Source organism: Lepidochelys olivacea, assembly GCF_965140295.1.
Source record: "Lepidochelys olivacea isolate rLepOli2 genome assembly, chromosome: 7".
NCBI lineage: Eukaryota > Metazoa > Chordata > Testudines > Cheloniidae > Lepidochelys > Lepidochelys olivacea.
In genome coordinates, this window is record NC_140417.1 from 125594117 (window position 1) to 125614778 (window position 20662).

General features: G+C 58.7%; 1 protein-coding gene across 6 annotated transcripts in view; it reads left to right on the forward strand.

Annotated features, from left to right (window-relative positions):
• The window catches only part of R3HCC1L (R3H domain and coiled-coil containing 1 like), a 54385-nt gene that overhangs the window by 13552 nt on the left and 20171 nt on the right, over nt 1–20662 (forward strand). For 4 of the 6 annotated variants that reach the window (XM_084635640.1, XM_084635643.1, XM_084635641.1 and 1 more), the window contains exon 2: nt 18308–20517. In XM_084635640.1, the coding sequence (XP_084491766.1) occupies nt 18322–20517 (2196 nt within the window). In that variant the 5' untranslated portion in view covers nt 18308–18321. Of the gene's footprint in view, nt 1–12080; nt 12772–14315; nt 14336–18307; nt 20518–20662 lie in introns of those variants that run through there. The other 2 variants (XM_084635642.1, XR_014712566.1) reach the window with 2 other exon arrangements.

The following is a 20662-nucleotide window of genomic DNA, read 5'->3' on the forward strand; positions in this document are numbered from 1 at the left end:
AAAGGCGCAGAGAAAGGCAACGAAGATGATCAGGGGATGGAACAGCTTCTGTACCAGGAGAGATTAATAAGATTGGGACTGTTCTACTTGGAAAAGGGATGACGGGGGCTGGGGGGCTATGATCGAGGTCTAAAATCATGACTGATGTGGAGAAAGTGAACAGGGAAGTGTTATTTACCCCTTCGCATAACAGACAAACCAGGGAAACGAATAGGCAGCAGGTTTACATATGGAAATATTTCACACAATGCACAGTCAGCCTGTTACTGGTTGCCAGGGGATGATGTGAAGGCCAAAAGTATAAGTGGGTTCAAAAAAAGAATTAGATAAGTTTCTGCAGGACAGGTCCATCAACAGCTATTAGCCAAGATAGTCAGGGATGTAACCTCATGCTCTGGGTGTCCTTAAGCCCCTGACTGCCAGAAACTGGGACTAGCCAATGGGATGGCTCACTTGGTAATTGCCCTGTTCTGTTCATTCCCTCTGAAGCATCTGGCACTGGCTGTTGTCAGAAGACAGGACACTGAGCTAGGTGGACCATTGCTCTGGCCTGGCATGGCCATTTGTGTTGAATGGCTGTGTCCCTTGTTCTTGATGTGCCTGCTTGGGTGTGTTTAATCCGGCACGGTGCAGATCGTGACACTTGGATTTGTGTGTCTGTCATGGTGGCAGCGGATGCTGCTGGGAGTGGAATGCCTGGGGTGCAGCAGTGCTTGGGGCGCCTGCCTTCCCTATACAGTACCTGCTTCGGCCCTGGCATTTGCAGTCCACCTTCCCTGTGCTTGTGAAACAGTGCACTTCCCAGACCAGATGGTCCATGAACATATTCAGTCTGGTGTCCCACCCCCAGTGCCCAGTTAGCAATCTGTCTGCTGCTGCTAGTGCAGTTAGAGATCCCCTGGCTTTGGGAAGCAGATGGGGGGGGGGGGGGGGAGTGAGTGTGCACACAGTGTGCACTCTGGGGTGTGTCTGGGCAGACTCGTGCCAGCACCAGGGCAGTAGGTGGCTCTGGCTGGCTGGGACTGAGTGCCCAGATGGCTCTGAAGCATCGGAGAAACTCGAAAGGAATCCAGGTCATGGGTTCGCAGGGACAAAAGGGCTGTGTGCTCCCGAGGAATGGGACGTGTAGGCGACTGACACGCTCCCCATGGCAGCCCCTTGTGGGGGCCTGTCACGGAGTCCCTGGGCGATGCTCTGGAGCTGCTCCCCAGGAAGCCGGGCAGGACTCTGGGGAAGTCTCCTTTCTGTGAGCAGCCTGTCTGCAGGACACACAGCTTCCACCTTCCTGGGTCTGACCTCGGAGCATTCAGCATCCTCCGCCCCCCATGCGCTTCCCATAGCGAGTCTGCCCAGGTGGGGTCCTGGGGAAGCCAGAGGGTCCTGCACCCCAACTTTGCAGTCAGATGTGACTCTCAGTCAGCCAGTAAAACAGAAGGTTTATTAGACGACAGGAACATGGTACAACACAGAGCTTGTAGGTGCAGAGAACAGGACCCCTCAGCCGGGTCCATTTTGGGGCCAGTGAGTCAGACAACCACGTCTGCCCTTCACTCCATGTCCCCTGCCAGACCCAAAACTGAAACTCTCTCCAGCCTCTCCTCCTCTGGGCTTTGTCCCTTTCCTGGGCCAGGAGGTCACCGGATTCCTTTGTTTTCCACCCCTTTAGCTCTCACCTTGCAGGGGGGGAAGGGCCCAGGCCATCAGTGGCCAGGAAACAGGGTGTCAGCCATTCTCTGTGTCCAGACCCCTGCACACACCTGCCCTCTAGGGCTCCTTACCTCACCCCCTAGATACTTAAGAACTGCCTAGGGGAAACTGAGGCACCCCCACACTATTGAGGGGAAACATTAAGAAGAGTCCCACTTCGTCACAGCGCCCCAGGCCAGTTCTCAGCTCTGCAGCTGCGGGTGGCATGGGGCTCTGCCGTGTAGGTGCAAGCGCTGATGGGGCGTGCAAGGAGGTGGGACGAGCTCTGCAGCCCAAAGGGGTTCGTCATCTGGGCTGGCTAGAGAGTCTCCTTGTCCCTGCAGTGTGTGAGAAGAGCCCAGTCTGCAGCAAGCTGCGAAGAGTGACATTGTGTGCATGGAAGTGCTGTACTGACACATTGCGCTGTCCCACAAGGGCACTTCCCAGCTCCCTCAGTGCTGCTGCCAGCCGGCAGGAGCCCATGAATCCTGGAGGGGAGGCTGGGCAGGCATGTCCCAGTCCCTGGGGGGAAGGGGGCAGGGCAGGGCGACTCCTCTAGCCAGGGATAGGGCAGGTGCGTTCTGATGCCATGTTCGGCTGGCTCACTGCTGCAGCCCAGCCACCACGGGCACACCAGTCTGCGGGGAGAACGGCACATGCCTCCCGCTCCTGCCCAAGGTGTTGCTGTTTCATTTGGTTGTCAAGGCTTTAAGGTTAAACGTTCTATTGACAGAACTATGGATTGAGTGGAACTAGAAACCTCGGAGGCTAAAAATACAGCTCCCTGCCAGGAAACGAGGCAGCGTGCTGGGAGCGTGGCACTTCCAGTGTTTCCAGGAACGGGCACACCAAGTGTGGACCCAGCAACCTGGGATCCGCGCCCTGTGATGCCCAGCACGTGGCCTGCATCGTTTAGCTCCCTCTGTGCCTCCTGCTGACCCCAACACCCTTCAGTAGGAAAGGGTGCATGTTCTGCTGCATCATAGGGCATGCCAGCCCAGGTGCTGCTCCGCCTGGGGCTGGGCTGGGGGCCTCACGACTGCTCCGACGCAGAGACCGGTGTTGGGGAGCGTGAGCTGAGCCCTCACTGTAGGCCGGTGTGGGCAGGATACAAGGCCATCTGCTGCTGGGACTGTTGAGGGCCCAACAAAGCCCCGTGTTAACAGGTTGGGGGTTGCTGCAGGCTATCGCTGGCTTACTGGTATTGTAACAAGTATGTTACAGCTTTGCAATCTTTTATTGAAGAGACAGAAAAAGAAGGGAGAACTGTGAAAGCATCTGACCTGGAAAGAATCAGTCAGGCTTTGATGTCATGATATTCCTTGTTCCCTTTAGCTGCAGAGTCTTATCTCCTAGATAGTATTCGCTGCTCTTCTGGGGGAACAGGGCAACAGCTGAGCTGGGCTGAGCAGCTGCTGGTGCTGGAGTCCAGTCCTCTCTCCTCTCAGAGGCGGACACAAAGAGGAGAGAAAACAATAGCTGAGATGGAGCGGGCAGCTTTTGTTTCTGGGGCTGACTCCCTTCGGCCTTGCTGCTGGAGGGGCAGGGGCCCAGACACAGTGTGATCCCTCACGGTGACACCTGGCACACACGTACCCACGGCAGGCTGTTTTGGGCCTTGCTTTTAGCAGCCTTTGTGGTGACAGGTTCACAGCAGTGTTGCAAAGGTGGAGTTGCCTCGGCCAGCTAAATCAGACTCTACCCAGAAGCGAAAGAGAGAGGAGAGAGGGGAACGAAGGTGGGGGGCGGGCGACAGCAGGCAGCCCATGCTCCTGGGCCAGAGGCTGGTCAGAAGGTAGCTGGTGCTGTTGGAGGGGGGATGTTGTTAGTTCCCTCTCTGGCGGGGCTGAGGAAGGCCCAGTGGTGTCCGGTGGCCGCAGGGACACAGGAGAAGGGGGGTAAAGCTTGCTCCTTCCAGTCCACGTACTCCTCTCCCGTGTGAGCAGCGTCCCGGGCAGGGGTAGCCTCATCCTTTGACTTTAACTAGGTGAAACACAGTTTGATTATTTTACCTATACATGTTTCCTCCCACATCTGGAACCTTCCCGCTGGTTCTCACGGCAGCCCGTGACCTACCCGGAGCCCTGCAACCTCCTGGCCCGGGTCTTTGAACTGAGCCAGCCCAGTCTGTCCCAGGTGCACGTGCTGGCGTTTGCTGATTTGATGAGTCATTTCACACAACAGGCGGAGCTGGACTTCTGCTAAAGGCACAACCGGACTTGGCTGGTGCGACCTCTGGCTCTGCATGTGACTGGGCTTTGGCTGCCGCTGGGCCAAGCCACCTTCCTTGTTCCTGCATCGTCTAGTCTGGCTGACTGGAGGAATGGGACGTCCCTAGCAAGGCATGTCCCCACAGAAATGCACCGCTGTGAGTCCGGGCAGGTCTCGGCCCCTGCTCGGTGTTTGGCTGGGCGGCAGAGCCAGCCTGTGCTCATGCTGCCCTCAGAGCCTGGGGTCCCGCAGCCTCTGCCGTGCCCCTGCTTGTGCCCTCCGCCCCGGCACAGCACAGAGGCTTCTTCGGGCTCCTCTTGGTGGCAGCTTGCTCAGCTGGGGCTGGAGCTTCATACTGTGTGGTGGGCCCCGGCGGTGCGAAGGGGGTGAGCTATGGGGTCACCTGCTCAGGCAGCGTGAATGAGGCTGAGCTGAGGGCCATTGCCCTGCCCCCGGAGCGTGAAATGGGTTCGTGGTGACGCATGGCGGGGCCGTGCGGTGGAGTGTGTAATGGGCTGGGGGCATGAGCTGCATTACCCTGTGAAATAAACCTCCGCACGCTGCAGCATGTTCCCTGCACGGGCAGGCTCTGCTTGCCTGTGTCCCACCCACGCTCCTGGGGATCTCCAGGGGCTGCCTTGTGCAGTGAGCCCGGCTGGCCCTGAAACGAGCAGCCCTGCTCCTGGCATATGCTGCACCAGAGATTGGTGCCAAAGTTGCGGTGTGGTCCATCTGCCCCCAGCTGCCAGTGTGACCCCTGCTCACTGGGCTGGCCATGTCCCTGCTAGGAATCCACTGAGAGGAGAGCGCTTTGTGGCCGGCCTGCTGTGGCCTCGGCTGGCAACTATCCATGTGCCTGTACGCCACTGGACGTGTGGCTGGCTCTGGCACTGGAGGGCTGCCAGGCTGTGCCCCAATGGAGAGGTGGCTGGCAGGGGTGCAGGGTGGGGGGGCGGTTCCTCCCAGCACCAGGCGCCTGCTAATTGATCCCATCTGGCTGGGAACGGGAGGCAAGCTGAATGGGAATCAGCTCTTCTGAGAAGGCCGTAAATCCTCAATAGGACGGTTCTCCTTGGAGGTGACTGGGACTGCGGGGAGCCGCTCCAGCCGAGTGCCGCTGCTGATGGGGGAGGTTCCGGGCCTGTCCGCTGTCCTAGCAGCTCCCCTCTGCGTCCCAGCTCTCAGGAAGGGTGACTGTGTGCAGAATTGGGTCTTGAGAAAGGCGGACGTGGTCAGTCGGTGACCTGGAGCTCGGCAGCTGAGTAGCCTGAGCCCAGCCGGCTGCCGGGACTGGCCCCACCGCATGCAGCTGAGGGCCCGGCTGGACTGGGGGGAGGCTGGTCCATAGGATTCTGGCCCTGGAGCATGGGGTCCCCAGGCCAGAATCTCCAAGCAGCTGACTGCCCCGTAGGAGAGCTCCGTGGTGCCGCACAGCGCCGAGGGGAGTGTGCCGCCCGCCCTGCTGCCTTGGCGTTCCGGTGCAACGGTGGGAAGGCATCTGGGGACGGGTCTGGAATGGCAGGGCCCAGCTGGCTGCCGTCGGGGGAGGCAGGCTCCCTTCCGTGCATTGTAGGACGATAACACACTGAAGATGGTGCCGGAGGTGGGGCTCCGGCTGCCCCCCCAGCTCTGATTCTCCCTAGAGAGAGTGGCTACCAGCCCAGCTGAAGCTAGGTGCAGTGGGTGTACTGAGGCTGTGCAGTGACTTTCCTGCTCCTCGTGGGGGGAGCCCTTCTGGCCTGTCGCCCTGCAGAGAGTTTCTCAAGGCTGGGTGGGGGACCAGCTCTTTTCCCACTCTGGTTCTGAAGCTGCTGGGCTGGTGAGGAGAAGCCCTGGCGGAGAGGCGGCTGTGGATGTCCTGCTGAAGGCTGACCTGGGTGCGAGTGAGCTCGGAGCCGTCAGGAATTCTCTGCTGGGCCTTGGCTTCTTTGCCCTTGTTTCTTGCTGAGCATGTCTCGTTCCCAGGGAGGGCAGCCAGGGCTGTGCTAGCCCGGCAGCCTGTGGCAGATGCTTTGTCCCTGCACCGTTGGGTGAGGAGCAGAGGGGATAGGGAGGCTGCTGCGTGCCAGAGTCTTGCCCCATTGTCCCTTGACAGTGATGGGGCAGGGTGTGCTGGGGAGGTCTTAGCTTTTCTCTGTGCTAACAGAGCTTCACGATCCTTCGGAGAAGCTGCTGCTGTTTGAGCTGGACCATTCATGTTGCTCACTGACATGCTGTAGATTGGCCAATGTCACAGTGAAGGTTTCCTGCTTAACCCTATCCCTGTCCACTTCGGGCAGTGGCATTTTTCAGATACCCCCTTTAGTGAAATGAGTGCAGGTCATTGCTTGGCCAGTGCTGTCGCGTCTCGTGCCACTGGTTCTGGAGGCCTCGGTGTACAGCCGTGCACTCCTCTGCATGGGGCAGGCAGACAGGTCCTGCCGAGCCTGTCCAGTGAGAGTACACATGAAATATACCGTACTTACCCTGTAAACTCTGCAGAGTGAAAACTCACTGGCTTAGAAAGCCCGCAGAGTCCATGGCGAAGCCCAGCACTGCCTCCTCCCCTGAGCTGCCCTTCAGGAAGACCGTGCTGCCCCTCGGAAAGAAAACAAATCATGCCTTGGTGCTGAAAAATGACTACCCAGGCTGTGAGCGGCTTCCAGGATGTGTTCTCTTCATGCAGTCAATAAAGAGAAAGGGACCATTCTGTCAGTGGAATGACACCGGCTGTATGTGCATCTCTGGCTAGACAAAGATACGCATTCAGACGTTCAAAAGGGAGCTAGATAGATTCATGGAGGAGAGGTCAATCAGTGGCTATTAGCCAGGATGGGCAGGGATGGTGTCCCTGGCCTCTGTTTGCCAGAAGCTGAGATTGGCTGACGGGGTGGATCACTTGAGGATAACCGTTCTGTTCATTCCCTTTGGGGCACCTGCCATTGACCACTCTCAGAGGACAGGATACTGGGCTAGATAGACCTTTGGTCTGACCCAGTATGGCCATTCTTATGTTAAAGGGGCTGGCTTATAGTCCTGTGCTTCAGGGCCTGTCCTCCATGGGCCGGCTGCCTTCATTCTGTGCAGCGCTAAAATGGGACATGGCGCCTTCCCCGCCGCGTAGCTAGTTGCTATCTGGTCCCCTGGGCGATGCCTCGTGGTCTCTGCTCTCGGACAGGGTCTCTGGCTGCTGCAGGGGTGGTGGAGTGTGTGCCTGTGACGAAGTGGGCCTGTTCTTAATGTTTCCTCCGAATAGTGTGGGGGTGCCTCAGTTTCCCCTATGCAGTTCTTAAGTATCTAGGTGGTGGGGTAAGGGTGTATGGTCATTGCAGAGCCCTAGAGGGCAGGTGTGTGCAGGGGTCTGGACACAGAGAATGGCCGACACCCTGTTTCCTGGCCACTGATGGCCTGGGCCCTTCCACCCCTGCGAGGTGAGAGCTGAAGGGTTGGAGAACGGGACCCCTCAGCTGGGTCCATTTGGGGGGGCCGTGAGCCAGACAACCACGTCTGCACTTCACTCCATGTCCCCAGCCAGCCCCAAACTGAAACTCCCTCCAGCCCCTCCTCCTCTGGGCTTTGTTCCTTTCCTGGGCCAGGAGGTCACCTGATTCCTTTGTTCTCCAACCCTTCAGCTCTCACCTCGCAGGGGGGGAAGGGCCCAGGCCATCAGTGGCCAGGAAACAGGGTGTCGGCCATTCTCTGTGTCCAGACCCCTGCACACACCTGCCCTCTAGGGCTCTGCAATGACCATACACCCTTACCCCACCACCTAGATACTTAAGAACTGCATAGGGGAAACTGAGGCACCCCCACACTATTCGGAGGAAACATTAAGAACAGGCCCACTTCGTCACAGTGCCCACTGCCCAAACCCCCTGTAGAGCCAGCACTAATGGCCCCCTTGCTGGCACTCCCGGACAAAAGCTCAAGGGGCGTGGGTGGAGGCCAGAGACGGAGCTCCCTTCCCTTCCTCCAGCTCAGCACTGGGCAGGGTGGGTCATGTGGGCTTCCACTTGCAGGGCTGTGCCCCTGGCACCTTTCAGCAGCATGACAGTCGCCGAGCCATGTGCAGTCATTTGGTGGGCGCTGCGTGGGGATGGGGATCCCCCTGGGCATGGCACGAGGGGAGCCCTGGCATGGGTAGGGGAGGGCAAGACTGTGCCGGGGCTGGGTGTTTGTGCCTCAGTGTGTCTCCATCTCCTGGGGCCTGGAGTGCCGGCAGGTTGGGGAGAGCTATGAGAGACCCGTGCATCACACAGGCTGCACGGGAGCTGCCTGCAAGCGCCGCTTTCCCCAGGCAGGCGGCCGTCCATCCATCCATCAGCAGGATGGAATGAGATTTGGCGGAACAGGTGGCCCTGCAGCGGGGACATTTTCTAACCGACAAATGGGCCGTGGCTGAGGCCCGACCACAAAGTGCACCTGTGGTTTGGCCTGCTGTGGGTGTGCACCTGTCTTCCCGGCACTGCCGGCCCGAGGCGTGCAGCCAAGCTGTGCTCCCCCCCGGCTCCTGCCCCTCTTCAGCCAGCGGGCCGCCCCCCGGCGCCTGCTGTTGGTTCTGGAGGGATCCGTTTTCAGTTGGGGTGGGGGGCAGGGGAAGGAGCCTAATGCACCGGAGGTGCCTCGGAAATGAGAACCTTGGATGGATTCCTGGCCCTATTGATCCGCTGGCAGTTTCTGCATCCTGACATTCGTAATCTTGGGCGGCTCTGAGGTTCCAGATTAATGGGCTCGGGAGCTGTCCATCCGTCACTTCACATTAATTACTGGAGAGGTGTTTTTCCAGTGATTTACCTGACAGTGGCCTGTGATGAATACCCCTAAACAGAGTGGGCAGTGATTCATCACACAGCCACGCCCCTCCCCCACGCTCCCTTCCCCCAAACCACAGGACAGACCCCTGAGCCATCCGTCTCCATAAACACTGCCTGATGCATATTGATAGGGGGCTGGGGCCTGGCAGATAGCAAGGTGCTTCTTTGTGCCAAAGATTATGAAAAATAAATCTCTGCCAGGAAGGTGCGGTGGGCAAGCAGGGCTCCTCCACCTTGTGTGGCCAAGCTGCAGGCAGCGTGGGCTAGTGGTTGGAACACAGGACAGGGAGTCGGGACTCCTGGGTTTGCTCCCAGCTCTGCCAAGGCATCACTCTGACCTTGGGTTGGTTGCATCTGGCTGCCTCAGTTTCCCCATCAGTACAACGGGGGTAGTGACCCTTCCTGGCTGGGAAATGACTCCTCTGCAGCACTCTGCTCCTCGCGTGGGATTGCCACATGTGGTTATTGCTCTGCCATGGCTGTTTACCAGAGAATGTGCCAGCTTGGCAGGGGAGGGTGTGTGCTCGCCGTCCTGTGCAGGCAACCCTACCTGTGCCCCAGATCTCTGAGCCTGCCTGTGGTGTGGGGTACCATGCCCTGGCTAAGGGGCAGGGCAGAGACTCAGCGTGTCTGGGTGCTGTCTCTGCAGATGGCAGAGAGCAGGGAAGGTGCTGCCAGAGAGGGGCTTGTAGGCGCAGATGTTCAAGAGGAAATTGATTCTTGCGCTGATGAATGTAGCTTCATTACAGGCCAGCTAATTACTCACTGACCTCTCTAATGGATGGCTCTGTAGGCCAGGGATTGGCTGTGGAAGGGGGCGGGGTGCACTGCTGGAGTCTCCTGAGAGGAGAAGTTGCGGTGTGTTCCCTTGAGTTTCTCTCACCTGCCCTTAAGGCAACCCCAAGCTGTGCTGGTGAGAGCGCCAGGCGTTTGCTGGAGAGCCGGGGGATCCGGGCACAATGGCAGGGCAGCCCCAGACTCCCTCTGGCTCTGTGTGGGGTGGACAGAGGTGGGGAGTGGAGGGTCTGGGGGCGCTCCCTGTCTGGGCACAAAGACAGGGCTGTGACCCCTCTGTGGTTCTACTTCTGCTTGTCTCTCAGGAGCAGGTTCATTCCTTCTGCCTAATGGTTACGTAGAAATGGCCTGGCTCAGTGCCCAGCCTCTCACTGCACTCCGCACCTGCTGCTTCAGAGCCAGGTGTGAGAAGCCTGGTGTCTGTCATCCGTTGAATGCCCTGATCATCCCCATTACACAGCTGCTCCTTTGCTGAGCTGCCGCACGCTTGGCCCCGGGGTACCTGGTGGCACTGAGTTCCTCTGGCTAAGCATGTGTGTGTGTCTCCTTGTATCAGCTTCAAAAGTCTTGATGTTCAGTTCCACTGAATCTCTTGTTCTTGAAAGGGAAATCTTGGTGCCTGAGCTCCCTGCTCCGTGTCAGACTTCATCTGCATCTGTCTCTTCCTGCCTCTTATTCCTCTCCTATCTCAACTCAACGGCCTCCATCTTTCCTCTCTTTCACACTTGGGACTCTTCCAAGGCCTCCAAGAACTACACAGGGCAGTAAATGTTGTTTGTTGTGTGGTTGGTGTGTGGTTGTGAGAGAGACAGAGAAATTTGCTAGCTAAGTTAGCAAACTCTATACTTGGATTGTGGCAGGACTTCCGTCGCAGCCCCTGTGTTCTGCTGCCCAAACGTTCTAAACCCCTCCTTGCTGGGCTGAGCCGGGCGCTGTCTCTGAGCAGGGGAGCTGCTGTGGTGGAGAGAGGAAGGCCAGTCTCAACCAAGCCCTTTCAGCCTTTCTTGCATTCTGTGACCTGCTGCTCACAAACTGGGTAGAATTAGTGGGGGAAGCAAAAGTGGATGGGAATCTGGGAGGCAGTGACCATGAGTTGGTTGAGTTCAGGATCCTGACGCAGGGAAGAAAGGTAAGCAGCAGGATACGGACCCTGGACTTCAGGAAAGCAGACTTCGACTCCCTCAGGGAACGGATGGCCAGGATCCCCTGGGGGACTAACTTGAAGGGGAAAGGAGTCCAGGAGAGCTGGCTGTATTTCAAGGAATCCCTGTTGAGGTTACAGGGACAAACCATCCCGATGAGTCGAAAGAATAGTAAATATGGCAGGCGACCAGCTTGGCTTAATGGTGAAATCCTAGCGGATCTTAAACATAAAAAAGAAGCTTACAGGAAGTGGAAGGTTGGACATATGACCAGGGAAGAGTATAAAAATATTGCTCGGGCATGTAGGAATGTTATCAGGAGGGCCAAATCGCACCTGGAGCTGCAGCTAGCCAGAGATGTCAAGAGTAACAAGAAGGGTTTCTTCAGGTATGTTGGCAACAAGAAGAAAGCCAAGGAATGTGTGGGCCCCTTACTGAATGAGGGAGGCAACCTAGTGACAGAGGATGTGGAAAAAGCTAATGTACTCAATGCTTTTTTTGCCTCTGTTTTCACTAACAAGGTCAGCTCCCAGACTGCTGCGCTGGGCATCACAAAATGGGGAAGAGATGGCCAGCCCTCTGTGGAGATAGAGGCGGTTAGGGACTATTTAGAAAAGCTGGACGTGCACAAGTCCATGGGGCCGGACGAGTTGCATCTGTGACGAAGTGGGACTGTTCTTAATGTTTCCTCTGAATAGTGTGGGGGTGCCTCAGTTTCCCCTAGGCAGTTCTTAAGTATCTAGGTGGTGGGGTAAGGGTGTATGATCATTGCAGAGCCCTAGAGGGCCGGTGTGTGCAGGAGTCTGGACACAGAGAATGGCCGACACCCTGTTTCCTGGCAACTGATGGCCTGGGCCCTTCCCCCTGCGAGGTGAGAGCTAAAGGGTTGGAGAACAAAGGAATCAGGTGACCACCTGGCCCGGGAAAGGAACAAAGCCCAGAGGAGGAGGGGCTGGAGGGAGTTTCAGTTTGGGGCTGGCTGGGACATGGAGTGAAGGGCAGATGTGGTTGTCTGGCTCACTGCCCCCCAAAATGGACCCAGCTGAGGAGTCCCGTTCTCTGCACCTGCAAGCTCTGTTTTAGACCATGTTCCTGTCGTCTAATAAACCTTCTGTTTTACTGGCTGGCTGAGAGTCACGTCTGACTGCGGAGTTGGGGTGCAGGACCCTCTGGCTTCCCCAGGAGCCCCACCTGAGTGGACTCGCTGTGGGGAAGCGCACGGAGGGGCAGAGGATGCTGAATGCTCCGAGGTCAGACCCAGGAAGGTGGAAGCTGTGTGAGCTGTGTGTCCTGAAGACAGGCTGCTCACAGAAAGGCAACTACCCCAGAGTCCTGACTGGCTTCATGGGGAGCAGTTCCAGAGCATCGCCCAGGGACTCCGTGACAACTGGTGGCAGCGGTGGGATGTACTGCACCCCGTGGATGGCACTTCCTGCAGTAAGTGACTGGGGAGCAGTAAAACGAAGGGGGACTGATGAGGACCAGGCCTGCTGAAGGCTCAGAGAGGAGCGGTTTCTGGGGGCGGTTAACCCCTGGGAGTGTGTGACCAGCGAGAAGGACTGTGCAGTAATGGGGTCCCCCTGGGGACTGCAGTGAGCAGTCTCAGGGGCGGAGGAGTCTGCAGCTCGACCCTGGCAAAGAGGTGGTGACCTCGAGAAGGGCTGGCACACGAGGGGTTCTCCCTGGAAACCGTGGGGAGCTGAGAACACACGGGCCTGTGAGTCCACAACAGCTTGGGAAGAGCGGAGTGACGGCCTGTCACTGTCTCCTTAAGAAGGACATTGTAACCCTGTGCAGAAAGAGAGGGTTGAGCGTTGGAAAGTTCACCAAAGCACAGTTAATCGTGCAGCTGGAGGAGGATGACCGCTCTAAGGAACAGATTCCTGACCCCAAATGGGGCTATAGCAGGATCTGGGAGCAGCTGGAGTGGGAGCCAGGCATCCCCAAGACTCCTGTCCCCGGCCAGACGAGGGTCTTCACGATCGGGTTCCCCATCGGGGGATCGGAGACGGACGGGATTGGAGCTGAGTCCGAGAGAGCCAGAGGGCCGTGGGAGACAGCGAGAGCCCGAGAAAGAGCTGCAGAAGCAGCAGCAGCATGAACTGGCGGTGGTGGGGCGGAGAGGCCTAGGGGACCCCCCAGGGGTGAGTGGGGATAGACCCTGGGCGGCCAGTTCCGCAGGGAACCTCGAGACTAAATTGCTGCCCCTGGTTAAGGAGGGGGGGATGTGGATGCCACCTCACTGCCTTTGAGCAGGCTGGCGATTTGAACCAAGGGGACCCTGTGGAAAAGCCCCAGTGTCTAGCTCCCTTGCTGGGTCCCAAGGCCATAGACTCCGTCATCCAGATGGTTGGGGAGGTGGACAGGCTCCCACTCCTGGTCCCAACCTATATGTCTGTGTGGAGTTTCCTGGGGCCAGGCCCCTCGGATCTCCAGTGGGAGCAGAAGGTGATGGTCAATGGGGAGACATTCTTGGGGTGGCCAAAGGGCATGGGCTGCATAAACCTTCCCACATGCGGCCTGCGAGTGCTATCGACCACCCCTGACCTAAGGGAGGGCGTGAAACTGGAAGGGCCTGGTGTAACTCCTACCAAGGAATGGGAGAGATGCTGGGGCATCCATGGGAACGTTGGTGGCTTCGAACTTCCCCAGGGCACCGGCTAAAGTGACCCCGCTCAGTTCGATCTCGAAGGGGGAGAGATGTGATGAAGTGGGACTGTTCTTAATGTTTCCTCTGAATAGTGTGGGGGTGCCTCAGTTTCCCCTAGGCAGTTCTTAAGTATCTAGGTGGTGGGGTAAGGGTGTATGATCATTGCAGAGCCCTAGAGGGCCGGTGTGTGCAGGAGTCTGGACACAGAGAATGGCCGACACCCTGTTTCCTGGCAACTGATGGCCTGGGCCCTTCCCCCTGCGAGGTGAGAGCTAAAGGGTTGGAGAACAAAGGAATCAGGTGACCACCTGGCCCGGGAAAGGAACAAAGCCCAGAGGAGGAGGGGCTGGAGGGAGTTTCAGTTTGGGGCTGGCTGGGACATGGAGTGAAGGGCAGATGTGGTTGTCTGGCTCACTGCCCCCCAAAATGGACCCAGCTGAGGGGTCCCGTTCTCTGCACCTGCAAGCTCTGTTTTAGACCATGTTCCTGTCGTCTAATAAACCTTCTGTTTTACTGGCTGGCTGAGAGTCACGTCTGACTGCGGAGTTGGGGTGCAGGACCCTCTGGCTTCCCCAGGAGCCCCACCTGAGTGGACTCGCTGTGGGGAAGCGCACGGAGGGGCAGAGGATGCTGAATGCTCCGAGGTCAGACCCAGGAAGGTGGAAGCTGGGTGAGCTGTGTGTCCTGAAGACAGGCTGCTCACAGAAAGGCGACTACCCCAGAGTCCTGACTGGCTTCATGGGGAGCAGTTCCAGAGCATCGCCCAGGGACTCCGTGACAGCATCCGAGAGTGCTGAAGGAATTGGCGGCTGTGATTGCAGAGCCATTATCTTTGAAAACTCGTGGCGAACCGGGGAAGTCCCGGATGACTGGAAAAAGGCTAATGTAGTGCCAATCTTTAAAAAAGGGAAGGAGGAGGATCCTGGGAACTACAGGCCAGTCAGCCTCACCTCAGTCCCTGGAAAAATCATGGAGCAGGTCCTCAAAGAATCAATCCTGAAGCACTTGCATGAGAGGAAAGTGATCAGGAACAGCCAGCATGGATTCACCAAGGGAAGGTCATGCCTGACTAATCTAATCGCCTTTTATGATGAGATTACTGGTTCTGTGGATGAAGGGAAAGCAGTGGATGTATTGTTTCTTGACTTTAGCAAAGCTTTTGACACGGTCTCCCAAAGTATTCTTGTCAGCAAGTTAAGGAAGTATGGGCTGGATGAATGCACTATAAGGTGGGTAGAAAGCTGGCTAGATTGTCGGGCTCAACGGGTAGTGATCAATGGCTCCATGTCTAGTTGGCAGCCGGTATCAAGTGGAGTGCCCCAAGGGTCGGTCCTGGGGCCGGTTTTATTCAATATCTTCATAAATGATCTGGAGGATGGTGTGGATTGCACTCTCAGCAAATTTGCGGATGATACTAAACTGGGAGGAGTGGTAGATACGCTGGAGGGGAGGGATAGGATACAGAAGGACCTAGACCAATTGGAAGATTGGGCCAAAAGGAATCTGATGAGGTTCAATAAGGATAAGTGCAGGGTCCTGCACTTAGGACGGAAGAACCCAATGCACAGCTACAGACTAGGGACCGAATGGCTAGGCAGCAGTTCTGCGGAAAAGGACCTAGGGGTGACAGTGGACGAGAAGCTGGATATGAGTCAGCAGTGTGCCCTTGTTGCCAAGAAGGCCAATGGCATTTTGGGATGTATAAGTAGGGGCATAGCGAGCAGATCGAGGGACGTGATCGTTCCCCTCTATTCGACATTGGTGAGGCCTCATCTGGAGTACTGTGTCCAGTTTTGGGCCCCACACTTCAAGAAGGATGTGGATAAATTGGAGAGAGTCCAGCGAAGGGCAACAAAAATGATTAGGGGACTGGAACACATGAGTTATGAGGAGAGGCTGAGGGAGCTGGGATTGTTTAGCCTGCAGAAGAGAAGAATGAGGGGGGATTTGATAGCTGCTTTCAACTACCTGAAAGGGGGTTCCAAAGAGGATGGCTCTAGACTGTTCTCAATGGTAGCAGATGACAGAACGAGGAGTAATGGTCTCAAGTTGCAGTGGGGAAGGTTTAGATTGGATATTAGGAAAAACTTTTTCACTAAGAGGGTGGTGAAACACTGGAATGCGTTACCTAGGGAGGTGGTAGAATCTCCTTCCTTAGAGGTTTTTAAGGTCAGGCTTGACAAAGCCCTGGCTGGGATGATTTAACTGGGAATTGGTCCTGCTTTGAGCAGGGGGTTGGACTAGATGACCTTCTGGGGTCCCTTCCAACCCTGATATTCTATGATTCTATGAAGGGGAAGAAGAAGCCCACTCCCCAAATGTCGGATGGGCTTTGCACACAGGCCAGCTTGACTGCTCTGCAGCTGTTACGGCACCAAGTGCTCTCAAAAGGTCGGTAACAAGTGCCCAATAAAATGGAGCTAGTGTTTAACCCAGGCAAGAGGCTAGTCCTCAGTGAGGGGTGACGCCAGGCCAGCAAATACAAACCCTGAACGATAAGCTATTAGAATGCGCTTCCTTAAGCACACCTTCAAATGCCCGGCGATGTTTGGCTCTGCGAGACCATCTGCGGGGCCGTGGTAGCAGCAGAGCTGATGTCTACAGGAGTCTCTCCGTGCGGATGGTGTCAGTAGGACAGCTGTGTCCTTAGCTGGTCCTGCTGTGAACAGTGACTAAAAACCAGCTGCCTCCTACTCGGCAGAACTGCCCCGAGGTAGGAGGGTCGTCTCTGCTGATTGGGGGCTTGAGGCTGTCTCTCATCTTGATGACATTAATAACGGTTTCCTGCTTTTTGCTCCTTAGCCCAGCCAACCTCTCCCTCCTTGGCCTGAGCCCCGGTGCTGCGGCCTGTCGGTGACACCTAGCTGTGCTCGCTGCAGGCAGCGGGGCTGCACGGGTGATGGGGGACAGAGGCAGAGCTGTCATTGCTGGGGCCAAGGCCTGAGAACGAACTCTTGGCGCCAGGCGGAGAAGTGGGGCTGGCAGGTAGGAAACCACCCTCGTACGTTGGACACGAGCTGTGGAGCTGCTAAGCCGCAGGGAGCCCCGCACACCATTCTGCTGCCGCTCTCCGGGCACGGCTGCGTTCCCGGCCCCTCGTAAGCCCGTTCTGCCGCAGGTGAGCTGCAGGCTGCAGAGCTCAGTACTGATGGTGTCCCGAGCCTCTGTCTGCCAGAAGGTGGGAACAGGTGACATGGGATGGCTCACTGGATGTTACCTGGTCTGTTCATTCCCTCTGGGGCATCTGGTATTGGCCACTGTCGGAAAACAGGATCTTGGGCGAGGTGGACCTTTGGGCTGACCCAATGTGGCTGTTTTTATGTTCTTATGATTGTCTTACGGTGGCTCTCCAGGCGCAGACCTGTAACCCAGCTGGCCCAGGCTGCGGGGAGCCCCGCACACCATTCTTCTTTCGCTGTTTGGGCGCGGCTGCGTGCCCGGCCCCTCATGAGCCCGTTCTGCAGGCAGGGCTGCCCCGGCAGAGCTCGGTACTGATTGTCTGCCGGTGGCTCTGCACACGCAGGCCCGGGCAGTGATGGAGGCCACGTTCCGCTGCTTAGAAACCTCCAGGAAAGTAGAGGACTGACAGTGCGAAGTGCTGAGCGGCAGGGCCGGTGGCTCTGAGCCCCTCGGAAATCCGCCTGCAGGGTTTCGTGTTGGCTGTTGCAGTGAGCTGCAGGCTGTGGTGTTACCGAGTCAGGAGCTGGGCTGGGAAGGGCTCACTGGGGGGCTGGCCCCATCTTGGCGCAGTGTCGTGTTCCCTGTGGGGCAGTATGTCGTAGCCGGTCTGTGTTTACTGGAGGCGGGGTGGGTGGATGTATTAACTAGCCTTGCTTGGGTCACCATGGTCCCCCCTTTCCTGAGGTCAGAGTCACCTTAGCACTGGGGTGAGTGTTTGGCACTGTGCGCTGTGTCCCCTACGGACACTGGCCTGGGCACCGTGCTGGGTGATCCAGGGCGTCAAGTGTCATGAAGGAGGGGCCGGGGCTCAGGCCATTTGTTTACTTTATAACTGAGGTGGCAAAGCCCAGAGGGGCCAGGGCCTGGCCCTGCCACGGCCCGGAGACACCGGGGCTCTCCCCTGGCAAGCCCTGTCACAAATTAAGCACTGGGGTCTTCTCCACTGGAGTGTCCTGTGCAGCCAGGCTGGCCAGAACTGCAGTGGTGGCTTGGTGTATTTCAGTGGCATCCAGAAACCCCAGTTGAGATAGAGGCTCTGCGGGCGTGGGTGCACACGGCCTCGTGGTGGGCTCTGCGGGCGTGGGTGCACACACGCTCGCGCTCTCGCGCGCAGAGGAGCTTACAGCTGTAGGGACCCCCCCACCCCTTTGTACGCTGGAGGCTCTGAGATCGCTCAAGGCGGTAGAGCGGTTGGAGGCCGGAGGAGAAGTGGGGGTAACGTAGCGCAGGAGGGAGCCTTGGTGCTGGTGCTGTGCAGCGAGGGCAGGCAGGGAGCAGGGCTGTGGCCGGAAAGGCCCAGCGAGCTGCTGTCCTCCAGGACAGAGGATCTTTTGCGTGGTTATGCCCCTTGGGGCACGGTCCTGTCTGCGGGGCTGTAACTGGCTTGCCCTTGCTGCAAGCTCAGCAGCAGGACCTAGCTATGGGGCTGCCCCACTGGATCCTGTGGGCCGGGCTGCCTGGGAGGGGAGGGATAGTTTGTCGGAGGCCCTGGAGCCCCTGGGGTTAGAGTGAGCCGTGTAGAGACCTGGCTTGTAGGGTTGCAGTGCAACTCACTCCAATTCAGCCTGGCCAGCCCCATGGTGAGGGACGGGCGGCAGGGCCCTGCCCCTGGGACAGGAGCTGCTGCTGCAGGGCGAGTGCAGGGCAGGCTGTCTCTCCAGCCCCCTCCCCAGGGCCCCTTTGGTCTCCATGGCAATGGGTTGGAAGGGAGGGGGCCTTAGTTTTGGATTTTGTCCCAGGCCCCCAACAGCCTGTGCGGCTCGGCCCCGGGGGGTCCCGTCGGCTCGGCCCCGGGGGGTCCCGTCGCATTGCTGCCTTGGCAATGATTTAATGCTTTCTCTCCCTGGCAGGTGGAGGTGTCACCATGCAGCAGGAGGGGGAGAAGAGCCGGGTCCGGCCCAGGAAGCCTGACATGGCCCTCTACGTGCCCAAAGCGCGACGGGAGATGGCAGCCCAAGGAGCAGGCCCTGCCAGTGGTGCATGGACCATGGGGAGCCGGAGGGAGGAGGAAAACCGCCGTGTGCTGCAGAAGGAGGGTGCCAAAGGCAGCTGCGAGAGGCAGAGCCCCAGCACTGGAGCCCATGAGCCCGTGGCCAGAGAGGGGAGGAGGTCGGAGGGGAAAACAAGGAAGCGCGTACCCCTGGGGGACAGGAAACGGGGCAGCGCCCCAGGGCAGTCCCAAGGAGCCTCTGCTGAGGGCTGGGATCAGCGTCGCACACGCCACCAAAACCATCTGGCCCCAGAGGAGCAGCCGTGTGTGCGGCTGGAAACAAACCTCCACAGTGAACAGCCCAGCCCTCAGGAGCCCCGCCTGGATCAGGCTCCCGCTCGGCCAGGGGGCAGTGAGGAGCAGGTGCCCAGCCAGCCAGGGCTCTGGGAGCTAAGCCCAAGGTGCTGGGATTCAAGGACAGGTACTGGGCCTTGTTCCTATCTCTTGGTGGAAACATCTAGTCTCCTGCTCGTGCCGCCACGTGGAGGGGAGCAGCAGGCACAGAAGCAGAGGCTTGGGGGCTCACTGGCCCGGCGAGGCCCTTCCTCTCAGCCTAGGAATGAGAGCAGGGATGAAATATCAGAGCAGGCAGCGGGGAGCACAGGTGGCGCATCTGAATGTGCAGGCAAGAGCATCCCAGCTCCGAGCGGGGAGAGCGCAGGAAGCGCGTGTGAGCTCAGAGGGGAGGGTGCTGCAGATCCGAGCAGGGAGAGCGCAGGAAGCGCGTGCGAGCTCAGAGGGGAGGGTGCCGCAGATCCGAGCAGGGAGAGCGCAGGAAACGCGTGCGAGCTTACAGAGGAGGGTGCCGCAGATCCGAGCAGGGAGAGCGCAGGAAACGCGTGCGAGCTCAGAGGGGAGGGTGCCGCAGATCCGAGCGGGGAGAGCGCAGGAAGCGCGTGCGAGCTCAGAGGGGAGGGTGCCGCAGATCCGAGCGGGGAGAGCGCAGGAAGCGCGTGCGAGCTTACAGGGGAGGGTGTCACAGATCCGAGCGGGGAGGGTGTCACAGATCCGAGCGGGGAGTGTGCCGCAGATCCAAGCCGGGAGAGCGCAGGAAACGCATGCAAGCTTACAGGGGAGTGTGCCACTGATCCGAGCGGGGAGAGCGCAGGAAACATGTGCGAGCTCAGAGGGGAGGGTGCCACAGATCAGAATGGGGAGGGCGCAGGAAACGTGGCCGAGCTTACAGGGGAGGGTGCCACAGATCTGAGCAGGGAGAGCGCAGGAAGCATGTGCGATCTTACAGGGGAGGGTGCCACAGATCTGAGCAGGGAGAGCGCAGGAAGCGTGTGCGAGCTTACAGGGGAGGGTGCTGCAGATTCAAGCGGGGAGAGCGCAGGAAGCGTGTGCGAGCTTACAGGGGAGGGTGCCGCAGATTCAAGCGGGGAGAGCGCAGGAAGCGCGTGCGAGCTTACAGGGGAGGGTGCCGCAGATTCAAGCGGGGAGAGCGCAGGAAGCGCGTGCGAGCTTACAGGGGAGGGTGCCGCAGATCAGCCGTGCGGGAGGGCAGGCAGCGTGTCTGACAGCGAGGGGGGGAGCACTGCTGTCTGTCCAGAGCAGGGGTGTGGGCAGGAAGGAGGCATGCCTGAGCGTGCCAGGGCGAGAGCGCACAGCAGAGCCCATAGGACAGACTCTGGCGCTGGGGCCCTCCCGGAGCGTGTGGACAAGGCCAGAGGCAGCGCACCGCTGTGTGGGGAGGAAATGCCCTGCGACTCAGGCCCCAGTGCACTGGGGGACACCGAGCACTCGCCAGCTCATGGGAGCAGGGAGCACAGCCGGTCTCCGGAGATCCCGGGCAGCTGCTCGGCAGGGAGCCTGGCTGAGGAGCTGGACTGTCCAGGCGGGGTGGCGAGGCCATTACATGGCTTGCGAGCTGATGGAGAGCCTGGGACGGAAAGGGAGGATGATGGTGGTGTGATCGAAGGCGGCATGTCCTGCTGGGACAGCAACACCGAAGGGCCTGAGCAGTCCAGTGCCGGAGCCCGGAGCGACAGCAGTGCTGCGGCAGAGGGGAGCTGGGACTCGCTGTTTAACGCCGATGGAGACTGCCTGGACCAGCGCCTGCTGGAAGAGGTATGTTCTGTCGGCTGGGCTCAGGCCGGGCCAAAGGGGCTGACCCCACCCGCCAGCTGCCCTCACTGCCCGTGCTTGGGTGTACGGGGTGGGGAACAGCTCCCGACGCGTCCGGTCAGGCTGCTTTGGCGCTGCAGGAGCGGTC